The 14356-nt window shown below is 37.2% G+C and overlaps 1 protein-coding gene across 1 annotated transcript in view; it reads left to right on the top strand.

Annotated features, from left to right (window-relative positions):
• LOC133995008 (membrane-associated phosphatidylinositol transfer protein 2-like) overlaps positions 1–14356 on the top strand; it is a 60194-nt gene that overhangs the window by 14348 nt on the left and 31490 nt on the right. Inside the window, exon 3 of the mRNA XM_062434257.1 lies at positions 13815–14029. Coding sequence (XP_062290241.1) covers positions 13815–14029 — 215 coding nt within the window. The remainder of the gene's footprint in view (positions 1–13814; positions 14030–14356) is intronic.

Below are 14356 nucleotides of genomic sequence, written 5' to 3'. Positions count from 1 at the left end.
CACACACACACACACACACACACACACACACACACACACACACACACACACACACACACACACACACACACACACGCACGCACACACACACATGCACACACACAGGCAGCATCCTTGAAGAAAAAAACCTCTCCCTTATGAGAAATAGGTGATTTTGTTTAGCAAATAAATGTACAGTAATATGTTTCTGTCAAACGTGTTAAAGACATAAATCAGGGAACACTTACCATGTTTTTAAGCGTGTTTGATCACAAATTAATGCAAATATTGAATAGTCAACTTTCTTTGTTATGAAATCATCAAAAACTAATAAACTAACAATATTCTCTGTCTGAAATAAAAGAGTGATGCTCTCAGTCATGATTAGGGCGTGGGTGGTGCAGTCGAGCTCACTCTCTCTTCATAGCCAGAAGGTTCTGGGCTTGAACCCGACATCTGGTTCATACCCTTCTGTGTAGAGTTAGTATGTTCTCCCCTTGTTCCTGTGAGGGTTCTCTCCGGGTTCTCCTGCTTCCTCCCACAGACCTAAAACATGCAGTTTAGGTTAATTGTTGGCTCCAAATTGAAAATGCTCTTATTCTCAGTGGCATACTCATTCTCACACTAACTATATAGTCACATTCATATTTATTTATTTATTTATCTTTGTAGAATTTGTACTAACTTCCACATCAGTGTTACCAGTTTGATGTACCGTTGTTGTTTCATGTGTGTCTTGTAAGGAATCCTTAAGTGCTTTGAAAGGTGCCTTTAAATAAAATGCATTATTATTATAATTATTATAAATTAGCTGTAGGTGTTAATGTTAGTGCAAAGTGTTGCCTGTCTCTATATATGTTAGCCCTGCATGTGAATGACTGGTGATGTCCAATGTTAGCTGCATTGCTTTTATTTCGAAGGCGACTTTCAAAGTTTAGTCAATTTAAATTTGGCAGGATTGAGTTCAGCGTTTTGGTCTGATCCTCCACTACAGCCCCAGTTTCCCGTGTGGCCCCTTGAGAAAATGAATTGCCCACTAATGCTCTATAAGATAAACGCTAAAGAAAATAGATGAATGAATATGTGATGAGTTGAATGAGGTTCATTTTTAGTGTCTCTGAAGACGATTCAGGTCGTAACAGTCCAAATATCACCATAATATCTTAAATGACTTAACTGGAAACACATATTTGGTCAAGTCAGAGTTCAGGAGGGAAGCTGTACTTATTATTATTTGTCTGTGTGTGATAATTAAGTTGTGAACTTAATGAGAGACTCAGTTTTGGCGCTTTTCCACTACACCGTTCCAGCACGACTCGCCTCGCCTCGCCTCGGTTCTTTTTGCGTTTCCACTAGGGAAAGTACCTGGTACCTGGTCCTTTTTTAGTACCTTCTCTGGTGAGGTTCCAAGCGAGCCAAGCCGGTACTAAAATGTGACGTCGACACACTGCTGGCCGCTGATTGGTAGTTGTCGCTGGAAGCGTCATGAGCCGTCCCACACAAGAATCGAACCCGGCATTTTTAAATACCGGCAGCAGCGTTACAACCATAGTTACAGCCATACGGCTCAATTTTCTTGCTTTGTGTGAGACAAAAAGCCTCATACAGCAGCAAGTACACCACTGCCTCAATGTCCTCCATTGTTTATGTGTTTTGTGTCGCGTATAAAACGAAGTCATGGCAGTTTCGCGGAGCCGAGCTATGACGACCCCGCCCACGTTGAGTAGGTACTTTTTCGAGTCGTGCTGAAACTGTGTAGTGGAAAAGCACCATTTGATTCAGTTATTTTTCCATCTCCTCTTTGAAACACAAGTCTTAAAAGTTGAGCTGTCAGAACAATTTTTTCTTCTGAGAGTAGTTCAACATTTTGAGAAATACACTCATTCACTTTTTATAGAGTTAGATGAAAAAAAAACACATTTATCAGTAAAAGTATCTGTAATCAATACTTTTACATTAACAATGAATCACATGGCTACTTGTATGTGAAATGGGAAGCTTGTACAGATTCATCCACAGAGAATTATAACACCAACTCTGCAGCTCCTCTCGGCTTTATATGAGCTTTATAGTGAGTTTCAGCTCATTGTTTATCAATCCGGCCGCTTTGGTTCACTCTCAGCTCTCTCATAGCGTCGTTTTGGGTCGCAGCAGTTAGCTTTAGACTAGCTGGTGAACATAGTGGCGCATTTAGAAGTTAGAGAGTTGTTTCCCGCAGGAGTTGGTAGAGAACAAAATTTAAAAGGAGAAATTTCAACTTTTAAAGTGGTAATAAAGTATTTCCACAAAAAGAAAAGAAAAGAGTTAATGCAGGTTTAAATATGAAACTAAAGCCAGGAGACTGGAAGCAGAAGGAAACTTCTAACCTGAGTCTCTCTAAAGGTAAAATCCATCTGCTTTTAGCACCACTAAAGTTCACTAATTAACACTTTATATCTCGACCGGCCAAGAAATATTCCAGGACATAAACCCTCGTCTTTTAAAACTTTTTACACCTTTACTCTTCAGTTTTTAGTAGTGCGTGTCAGTGAGCTTTAGAGGTGCTGGTAGCTGGATTTTTATTACTTTTGGACAGTGTGCTTCCAGTCTTTATGGTAAAAGTGAACCTAAACTTTAGACATGAGAGCGGTTTCTGTCTATTTATAATGATACTTAAGCAACCAAAAGAAGTAACAGCTTGTGAAACATTTTTAAAATGCTCGCACAGCTTTCAGACACACTATACTTATCTACTTAATAAGCTAAGTTAACTCTCTGATATGAGAGGTGTACCAATCTTTCATTTAGCTCTCGGCAAGAAAGTGAATGAGCTAATTTCTTGAAATGTCAAACTCGTCCTTAAAGAACAATGAAAAAGGTGAGATAGATGACAACTAGGCATTAAAATCATCTTTTCTCTTTGTTGTTCTGTCTTAAACTATATGAGATATAAGCAATCTATGTGACTGGTTTTAAAATATTTAGGTAATTTGCAAAGAACCAGAAAGTCTAACTAAAAGGTAGCTTATAGATAGATAGATAGATAGATAGATAGATAGATAGATAGATAGATAGATAGATAGATAGATAGATTGATAGATAGATAGATAGATAGATAGATAGATAGATAGATAGATAGATAGATAGATAGATAGATAGATAGATAGATAGATAGATAGGGGAAATTCATATATCCAATAGCTTAAACATATACACAAATAAACACATATACATAAATAAATAAGAACTAATAATATATACAAAAAACCTAAAAATTAAAAATAATACATACAGAAAAACTTAGAAATTAAAAATAATATATACAAAAAACCTAAAAATAAAAAATAATATATACAAGAAACCTAAAAATAAAAAATAATGTATAGAAAAAAACCTAAAAATGAAAAATAATATATACAAAAAACCTAAAAGTAAAAAATAATATATAGAAAAAAACCTAAAAATGAAAATAATATATACAAAAACCTAAAAATAAAAAATAATACATACAAAAAACCTAGAAATTAAAAATAATATATGCTACAAACATAAAAGTTATAAAACAAAGCAAAAATATACAAGAAAATAATATTAAGAGGAGGAAAGTTTATTCAGAATAATTGCAGAAAGCGTATGAGACATTGAAGTGTAATTTATTAATATCTTTTTCATACACTGTTTCATTTTAAAACCCCAGACAGTATATATGTTGGCCTTTGGTGGTTGTTTCTGTATCTGCAGTCTGAATAAGACACAAGGGAAATCAGCCTGAAAAGGGAAAAAAAAAGAAAGGAAGGTAAATTAAAGCGGCCACGTTAGACGGGTGTGAATGAAGAAGAATAATCAACTGAATTCTTCCACAAAAAAACCTCCTGAGTCTCAGTTTTTTTAATATCATGTACAGTATTACATACGCCACATATCTGCTCACTGTGTGGACCCCCATCCTCCTCCTCCTCCTCCTCCTCCTCCTGTTCAGCGTCACAGTTGAATGCTGGTTGCTGCGGTAACCGGTGACATCAGCCGCAGCATGGCAGTCGTCGCCATCATTTGTTTGCAATATGGGAGGAAGAGAGAAAGAGAGAGAAAGAGAGAGAGAGATGTTGAAAGGGAGGGGCGGAGGGCAAAAGAGAGAGAGAGAGAGAGGGAAAGAGAGAGAGATGAAGGAGAAGGAGGAGAAGAAGGAGGGAGGACAGATGTGATGGTGCAGTCGGTATTACCATGACAACATTATTTTTGGCTCTTAACACCGGATACAGTTTAGGATATATGCATCACTCATACACAGAGATTGGATGCAATAACATGGACATCTCGTGTGTGTGTGTGTGTGTGCGTGTGCGTTTCATTGTTTGAACTCCTTTGTCTCTCCGTTATAGGAAAATAAAAAATGGCTTTCCACCAGATTAAAGACTATAATTATTAATAAAGGTAACTGAAATGGTAAGCACTTCATTTTCTCCCTAAGACACCGACCATAAAGATGATGAATTTAACACCAAAATTAGCTGCAATGATTTTACAAAGGAATAATTGAATTGGAGACATCTTGTTAATTGATCTACTAACAAGTATCGTGTATATGTGTGTGTGTGTGTGTGTGTGTGTGTGTGTGTGTGTGTGTGTGTATCCAGAGCCTGATATAGATCCATTGTTGTCCAAAAACTATTAAAAACACGAAAATGAGCTAGGTAACATGTTGCTTTATAACTATGAAACACACACACTAGTTAAATTTGACTCACGTGAACAGTCCTACAAAAAAAAAGTAATATTGCCAGCCTCATTCTTTTAACTTCACTCTCTTTGAAAGGCTGCCAAGCTGCAGTGTTTGGCAAATTTAACTAAATGCACAAAAGGTATAAAATCAAGGACTAAAAAAGAAGAAATCGAAATATTTTGAACTCTCAGACCTCCTGAATCATTGTGTCTTTGTAGAAGTATTCAAGATTTATTACCACTTCTAGATAAAATGAGCACCATACCGCCTCGAAAAGTGGCCATTGTGTTAAATCAACACCTCAAAGAACTGAAATGTTTCACCTTAAGGTTTTCAAAGGAAGCATTTATCAGTTAATATAACATAGATTGTACCTGTGTCCCTGTTATTGTGTCTACATCTCATCATAAATCTAAACATCACACCAACCAAAATACTTAAAACAAGACTGCAGTCCAGTTTCTCAGACAGAGATTAAGATTAGATGTAGACTAAAGATAAAAATCTGTGAAAATATCCATTGAGAAACAAGTCTAGCCAAGTGTATTTAGACATTTGGAGCATTAAACAATACTAACATACTGATTTTGTTAGCAGGTAAAATGTTTATTATCTAAATTTAGCATTTTAACATGCTAAAATCAGCTATTTAGCACCAAACTCAAAGTACAGCTGATGGGAATGTAGTTAGATTTGCAGGTATTTTGGTCATACATTAAATATAATGGACAAATTAAATGTTCGAACTGATGATCACACTATAGGAAAAGTAAGGAGAATACAAAAGTGGTTAAAATTCATCCTGAGAGGAAACATGAATGTCGTTCCATCCTGTGGTTCTTCAGACATTTCACTAAAAGGGAAGTATGTCAACCTCTTGGTGGTGTTAGATGAAAAGTCAGAAGTGTATTTAGGGCATTTAAAATACTAACATGTAGACCTTTAAGTGGGTATAATGTTTACCATCTTAATTTAGCGTGTTGGCATGCTTTCACTTGCTAATTAGCACAAAACATGATGTACAGCTGATGGGAATGTCGTTAGTTTTGCAGGAATTTGGTCATAATTTAAATCTAGTACACAAATAAAATGTTCAAACTGGTGATCACGCTATAGTAAAAGTTAGGAGAATACAAAAGTGGTTAAAATTCATCCTGAGGGGAACATGAATGTCGTTCCATACAGTGGTTATTGAGACATTTCACTTAAATGGAAGTATATGTCAACCTCTTGCTGGTGCCAAATGAAAAGTCAGAAGATCACCAAAGTCAGTAGGATTCATCTTATGTGGACTATTAATGTTTCTGCCAAATTTCCCCCCAATCTGTCTAAAAGTTGTTGAGATATTTCAATCTGGACTGAAATGAACCAAAATACCGATATCATCGTACATATAGAGCCAAAAATGACCCAAATTTTGTCCTCTACATATTTGATACAAACCAATATTCACTATTCAACTTTTTTAAACTGCTGATAGTCTATTAGGGGAAATATTCTTTTTTTTTTTTTTACACTTTTTAATCATAATTGTGTTGCTTTAGTAGGACTGTAGGCCTGAGGAGCTGAGTCTTGTACCCCTGGTTTATACTAACCTTGTGGTGTCACATAAATTATTCAGGGACAGCTCAGCCCGGCAGAAACGAGACCCTCAGCGAAGCCGGGGCCCATTATAATTCCACAGACGTTGGTCCACAGAGTGACTGCGAACTGGACACGGGCTCGGTTTTCTTTCACTTCTCCTTGTCTTTTTTTCTTCCTGTCAACTATTCAAACTCTCCAGATTGACTGAGGCTCTTTGAGGCTTTTCTCTCCGCTTTTTCTTTATTCAGATCAGTTTTTTTCCCTCTCGGTACCAAACTGGAGGAGTGTTTATTCAACTCCAGTCACACTTTGGTCCAGAATGAAATATCTCAACAACTATTTCATTGATTTCTATGAACGTTGGAGCAGATATTCATCTTCCCCAGATGATCCATCCTACTTGCTTTTGCTCCAACGCCACCACAGTGTTGACATTTATGAATCTATTTTCCTTTAGGCAATATTCTCATGTTATTTACATATACACACAGAGCTTACCTTACCTATAATACAGTAATCCTACAGGTTTAAGATATGGTTATGCTTCATAAAATGTAATTAATGTGTTCTCTGAATGCAGCTATACCCTGAAATCTTTTGGACTCACATGATAAAGTTCATTTTAATAAGAAACATAGCTCTTAATTTAAAGTGCTGTTTGGATAAGGAGAGGGAGATTTTAAAGACTGTGATGTATATTGATATTTGGGGAGTATTATATTCACAAAATCTAAAAAATACAAAAAACAAACTTCAGTGTATTCAATGCCATTTTTAATATATATGACACCCTGAAACTTAGTCATAACTGTAAGGCCATAAAAATGACAGTATATCTGAAATATATGCGAAAAATTGTCATATGAACTATTCTTTTTATTATTTTTAAAAAAGATTGAACCCAGCTTTGATCTTGTTTTCCCTTGTTATACATGTTGTGTTATATCTTTAAAAAAAGTTGTAGACGAGCTTCAACTATGAGTCACATAAAACATCATCTATTGGGGAAAATTAATGGGGGGTTTTATATTTCTGGAATCGAGGGCACCTTGAATAGCTTCTCCCACCTCACAACACTATTATAACAACACATTAGCATACTGACAGGCTAAACTTAAGATAAGATAAGATATTCTTTAATTAATCCCACAATGGGGAAATTTGCATTATTGCATTATTGTATTATTACAGCAGCAGGTGAACAGTAAAAAAAGAAGAGCAGCAATAAGAAAAGAATAAATAATAAGTACGAAAAACAATGAGAACATAAGCAATAAAAGACATATAATAAAAATAAAGATAGTAACTGTTATATGTGCTTAATATCTTAAATAGAAACATTTCAAAATTCTCTGATTCTAGCTTCTCAGTTGTGAATACTTTCTAGTTTCTTTGGTCCTCTATGATAGTAACTGCATATATTTGTGTTGTGGACAAAACAAGAGGTCACATCGGACTTTTGGAAACAGTGATTGACATTTAATATCAAATAGCCGGATGAATAATTAAGAAAATCACCAGCTAATTAATCTATAATGAAATTAATCATTAGCTGCATCACTAATTGTGAGCATATTAGCATGCTGACATTAGGATTTAGTTTCAAGCTCCTGAATACGGCTTCACAGATCTGCTGTCTTTTCTTGTTTCATGCCTCAATGTGTGTGTGTGTGTGTGTGTGTGTGTCTGTGTGTGTCAGTTTTTGATGACACCCAAAAAACCCACACAGAACACCTCAGCAGCAGACGCAGCAGACGCAGCATCCTTGGTTTAGAAAAGCTTCCACTTTTCTTGCACTTTACAGTTTTTTTTGTGTGAGTGAAGCAGCGCACCAAAAGCAGCGAAGGAGGAATTGAAGGTTATATCACGACGAGGTGGATCTACTAACATTGCTGACTGCAGGACGGCTCGCTGACAGCCTGATCCTGCTATCTTTAGCCTTTAATCATCAGTCCTGGTTGTTGTTTTTCTTGCAGTTTTGTGGCTGTTGTGCAAGAGAATAACTTTTGAATATCAGACTCAGGATTTTGCCTCAGCGGCTCTCCAACTTACATCTGTTGAATTTATAGATATCCATAAACCTCGTTTGAGTGCCTCAGGGTAATACAATACTATACAGTAGATACTTGTACTCTTTGCTCTGAGCTCTAAGATATATGTCATTAATACAGATCCTTTGGTGTTCGCTCCTTCTTCGCTGCAGCAGAGCGGACGCAGACACGAGGAGGGTAATTTAAGGCCCTTAGCTCCTCACCTAAATTACATTACCTGCTAGATTACAGCAATTTTCCAGCTGTTTGCCTCCTCTGACCTTCATTACTGATATCACCTCCCCAAAGTCTTCAGGAGAGAGAGCTCCGTGTTCAATCTGAGCTCTCATTCTTGACCCCTGAGCACCCCACTCCTGCTGTTAATAATGATCGCGATGATTTGTATTCACACAGTGCCGCTCCCGGACCTGCAGCACATTACAATGGAGGGAATAAAATAGGTTTTCAATCATCTGTTTGAGAGCAGAATGCAATATCTACAGTACGGTTAGCTGATTCAGCAGTAACATTAAAGCTCATTAGTCTATGCAAACAAAGATGAAAGATATAGCTAATTAATTAAAACTGTAGTCCATTAGGTAAAATGTTTATCATGGGTGTGATTTTGGACCAATTTGGGACTCAACTTTTCAATAAACCCTGTGAATCATCATTGTGTATATCTATTACAAGGCTGGATTACCACCTTTGGCAAATTGGGCAACTTCCCCAGATCCTCAGAGACCTGCCTCCAGATTTACTTAATTTTTAGGAATTTGATTAATTGCACATTTGTCTGGAAATACGGACCACTAAAGCACATAATAATTTGAAATAGTAAGGGCAAGTCTAGGGCTGGGTATCATTTAAAAATATAATAATACCAGTACCAATCCAAGTAAAGTGATACTGATGCCAGCTGAGTACTTCATTTAATACCCTTTATGTGAAAAGAAGCATTAAATTGCATAAAATGTCACCAGTCCTGCACATCTAAATGATTTAATTTTTACACAAATGAATTATGAAAGCCTTCAAATTATTAATATTTAACTCTTGTGTCGATTGACTGTGAGCAAGTCCGTACAAATAGCCATATTTTCTAGCTCTGGGTGCAAAAAAGAATCGATTGCAGGTATCGTTTGACGGGAGACGTTTTGATACTACTTGGTATCGATTTAGTTCGGTCAATACCTTAAAGGTATCAAGTACCAATATCCAGCCTGAGGGAGGTCATATATTTTTAGAGAGAGCAAACAAAATGTTTATCTATGGAAAAAAAAGACATATACAATCACCATTTTATGGTCCAGGAGAACATTTTATAGAATATGATGAATACAGCATGTTTGAATGCTGGTTTTTTGAACTTTTTCTATAAACACAGGTCAAATATGGACATTTGCATATATAAAAATGTGTATCAGCTAAACAAAAATTCAAATATTATGCATTTTTTGTATATTAGGGGTCACATTAGGAAAAATCCCCCTAAAAGAAATGTGTATACAATGTTTTTACAGCTCTCAAATGTAAAACTTCTCTGTGAGTCTTTAAAATGGGCCAAATTTAATGGGAATCCATCCAGTAACAGTCATTTCAATTTGGACCAAAGTGGTGGACCGACCAACGCTGCCAACTCTAAAGACAAAAATCAGATTACCGCCAACAAACTCAAAACCAAAGAAAACTTGGGTCAGTTTCCCAGATTATTGTTGGTGTCTTGGCGTTTGGGCAACATGTTACGAAGCTGCGGTGTGTAATCTGTGATGTGAGCTGTACTTAAACACAACAACATACATACACAGTGTACAGAGAGTGAAGAGAAATCCAGCGGGTCATCAGAGGCTCAGTTTTACCCCCGAGGTTAATCTGGTCGTAATCAGTATGTGAGGCAACAGATATCAAACAGATGGGCCAACATTAATCAAACCTTCACTGCATTTAACCTTTTAATGAAGATTTGAGGATGTGCATGTGCTGCATTTCAAACATGTCAGATGTACACTGATGTTCAGGGGTGGTTATTTTTTTTAATCATCATTCAATTTATCAATGAACTGACTAATATTTGAGTCTGTAGTAGCTTAAAAAAATTGTGAAAAATGCCTGTCACAATGTTTCAGAGCCCAAGATGATGTTTACAATGTTAAAAAGACTGCTGCTAGTAATCGATTAATTGATTAGTTGATTGAAAGAAAATTATTGTGCAATTATTTTGATATTTTAATTATCGTTTAAGATGTTTTTAAGGGAAAATACCAAAGATCTGATGGTTCTTGGATCTTAAAAATGAAAATTTGTTCCTTTTCTTGATCTGAACATTGCATTTTAGTTAATTACATTTTTATTTGCATTTACTTTTTTTGCTTTTGGACTGCATGTCGAACAAAATAAGACATTTCCTGATGTCGCCTTGTCTTCTAGGATATGGTAATAGACATTTATCACTGTTTTCTGATGCTTTAAACACCAAAACTGTCATTAATTAATTGACTATTAAAGAATTGTTATTTAAAGCCCTTAAAGAAAAGCAGCATATTACTCACATGTTTGACACTTTCGCTTAATAAATGAATTAACTATTCATATTATGCGTTGATAGGCTAATTATTTCATTTACTAATCATTTCAGGTAGATGATTGGGCTCCTGTGAGATCTCGGAAGGGGCTGAATATGTTTTCAGCGAGCGTATAAACACTGTGTGAGCTTGTGCTGAGTGATACGACCCAGACGGTTACTGTCTAAATGAAGAGCCTCTTAAGGAGAGGCAGCATGTTTATAAACTGGTGCTGTAATCCCAGACTCCCTCTGTGGAGCAACAGGCTTAATGCACTCCTCAGTCTTGCAGAGACCTGTGTGTGTGTGGTTGAACCATCTGCTGCCTTTTATTAGAGGATGTTACTGTACACGCACTGGTCTGAAAGGGAAACCATTGATTGTAACTTCCTTTCTGCAGTGAGTCTGGCTTTAACCCTCCTGTTGTCCTCGAGTCAAGGAAGGAAGGAAGGAAGAAGGAAAGATGGAAGATTGGAAGGAAGGAAGGAAAGATGGAAGGAAGGAAGGAAGGAAGGAAGGAAAGGAAGGGGGGAGGAAGGAAGGGAGGATAGGAAAGAAGGAAGGGAGGAAGGAAAGGAAGGAAGGATGGAAGGAAGGACGGAGGTAAGGAAAGGAGGGAGGAAGGAAGGGAGGAAAGGAAAGGAAAGAAGGAAGGGAGGATGGATGGAAGGTAGGAAGGAAGGAAAGATGGAAGGATGGAAGGAAGGAAGGAATGATGGAAGGGAGGAAGAAGGAAGGAAAGGAGGGAGGAAGGAAGGAAGGGAAGGAAGGAGGGAGGGAGGACAGATGGAAGGAAGGAGGGAAGGAAGGAAGGAAAGGAAGGAGGAAGGAAGGGAGGAAAAGAAAGAAGGAAGGAAGGTTGGAAGGAAAGATGGAAGGAAGGGAGGAATGATGGAAGGGAGGAAGAAGGAAGGAAAGGAGGGAGGAAGGAAGGAAGGAAGGGAAGGAAAGACGGAGGGAGGACAGACGGAAGGAAGGAGGGAAAGAAGGAACAGTCAAAACAGACGGGGTCAATTTGACCCGGGAGGACGACACAAAGGTTAAAGAGTAAAATGATTATTCACTGTAATATAAAAATGGAAATAAAGAAAGAGAACAAGCTATGTGCACTAAAAAAAGAGCAGTTTCTTTTTTCCATGTGGCAGCTTTTTTTTTTTTTTATTATTCCCAACTCATCACTTTGCTTCTGCTGCGTCATCTGTCCATTTCTGTGACAGAAGTGGTTTTAACAAGGTTGGAGAGCACTCGAATGGGAGTCACGAGTGCTGTGTAAGGATGGCGGGGGTTAAATTGGACATTAAAGGAAAAGGATGAAGGATGTCAGGGGACCACAGAGAAGTCTGGATGACACTGGGAGGACACATCGCTTGCATTGGCTGTTTTTTTTTTATTACCTGAAATACCTCTCAGCTTACAGCGGTACAACATCCACTTAAATCTGGAAGTTCACAATTTTTCAAACCTGTTGTTAAAACAGCAGTCAGGTTTTCCTCTCTGTAACAATTCCTCCTGTTCACACTGACTATTCAAAGATCTCCTTTAAATGTGCTTTCAATGTAAAGTGATGGAGGACAAAATCCACAGTGTTTCCACACAGTCATTTAAAAAGTAGATGATCAGCTTCTATTCGGCTTCAGCAGTCTGAGTTAGTCATATCAAGTGATATCTGACACATTTACAGTCTTTTTAGCATCAAATTCCCTCTTAGTGTTTCCCTGTTGAGCTGTGGTGGAAGTATAGTAACAAAAAGACTTTGGCACTAATAACACTGTAACGCTGAAACATAGAAGATTTGATTTGACTCATTTGGACGGCTGAAGCTTCATATTAGCTTCAGATCAACTTTTAAATAGATTTTTTTTTTCACACAGAAGGAGGACTGTGGATTTAGTCCTCCATCACTTACATTGTAAGTGCATTATGAAGGGATCTTCTAATGGTCAGTATGAACAGGAGGAATGATTACAGCAAGAAAAACAGGTTTTAATGTTCATGTGGGCTCCTGACTGTTGTTTTAAGACAGAATTAGAAAACTTGTGTATCTGCTCTTTAATGGTGTTAATGGGTTTTGGGGATTTATGATAAGTTTCTGTTTTACCACTGTAGGTCGGCAGGTATTTCAATAGCAAAACAACCAATGCAAGCCTAAATATTCTTCAAGCTCCAGACAATGCTCAATTCTAGGTTATATTATTCAAAGATTAAACTCCACAGTATATTTTCTGAGGTATCACCACAGTGTGATAATTGTAATTCTGCTGAAGACACACAACTAAACACATACACTTCTGTCCAAATCTAGTCTAGCACTGAGAGGACATCCTCTGCACAACAGAGACACTGAGCACTTTCTTTTCCTTCTTGTGGTTTATGTACGTTTTGTTTTATTTTTTACCACACAGACATTAGTTTTGCTTCTCTGTATACTCTCTACTCTGTCCCTGAGGGTTTTTACTGTATATTCTATGTTTGGTTAATTGGAAATAAAGCTACCCAAGTGCATTATCTAATGCTTCAATAAAAATACATGACACTCCTTTCCTTCCCCCTAAAAAAACCCCAACAAAAATACCCCAAAACAAAATAGTAACAATAATAGTAATATATTATCTATTTTTCATAGAGCACTCGTCAAAATCCACATTACAAAATGCTTCACAAACGCAGCAACATCAAAAGAAGAAAGAACCACTAAGCGTGACCATTTCAGTGTAAGATAAAACGAGAGACAATTATGAAGATAGATAAAAGAAAAATACAAACTGAAGTGAAATCAGGAAAGGCTCTCTGATTTCCTCAGGCAGATTACACTATTCAATGATATAAATATGCTGTAATGCATTGTATATTAGTGCAGAAAGCAAGACAACATAATACAATCACACATTTTAACATGTTTTTTAAGATCTAAGCAGATTATTAACATCTCTCCTGTCTCTTCTCCTCTCTTCCTCTCTTGCAGAAAAAGAGCCGAGAGGAGAGCTGCGGCGAGGGCAGCGGCGTGGAGATCCTGGAGAACAAGCCCTACGAGGACGGCCCCGGAGGCTCGGGTCAATACACACGCAAGGTCTATCACATCGGGAAACACATCCCGTCCTGGTTCTGTGCCATCCTGCCTCAAGCTGCCCTTCGAGTGGAGGAGGAGTCCTGGAACGCTTACCCTTACACACGAACCCGGTGAGCTCTGACATTCACTCTGTAGGGGAGAACGGGGTCCGTTGTCACATTCGTCAGATCTCGTTCTCTAGAGGGCGCTGTTAAAAAGTGTTGGCACTGAAAGTTTCAGAATTAGGGCGAGATGTTTAGTTTCAAGGTAATTTATGGAGTAAACTGCTGTGAGAGGATGTTTAATGTCAAAATGTAAATATCCAACTCTTCAGTGTTTCTCTTCTGGGCTTTTACACAATGAGTTTATAATAAAACAATCATTACCATTAAAAAGTATGAAGAGAGAGCGATAGTTAGATAGGGTTTTTTTTTTTAGCTATGACTAAACATGAAGTT

This window comes from Scomber scombrus, chromosome 15, assembly GCF_963691925.1.
Source record: "Scomber scombrus chromosome 15, fScoSco1.1, whole genome shotgun sequence".
Lineage (NCBI taxonomy): Eukaryota > Metazoa > Chordata > Actinopteri > Scombriformes > Scombridae > Scomber > Scomber scombrus.
This window is presented reverse-complemented; position numbering and strand designations above follow the sequence as displayed.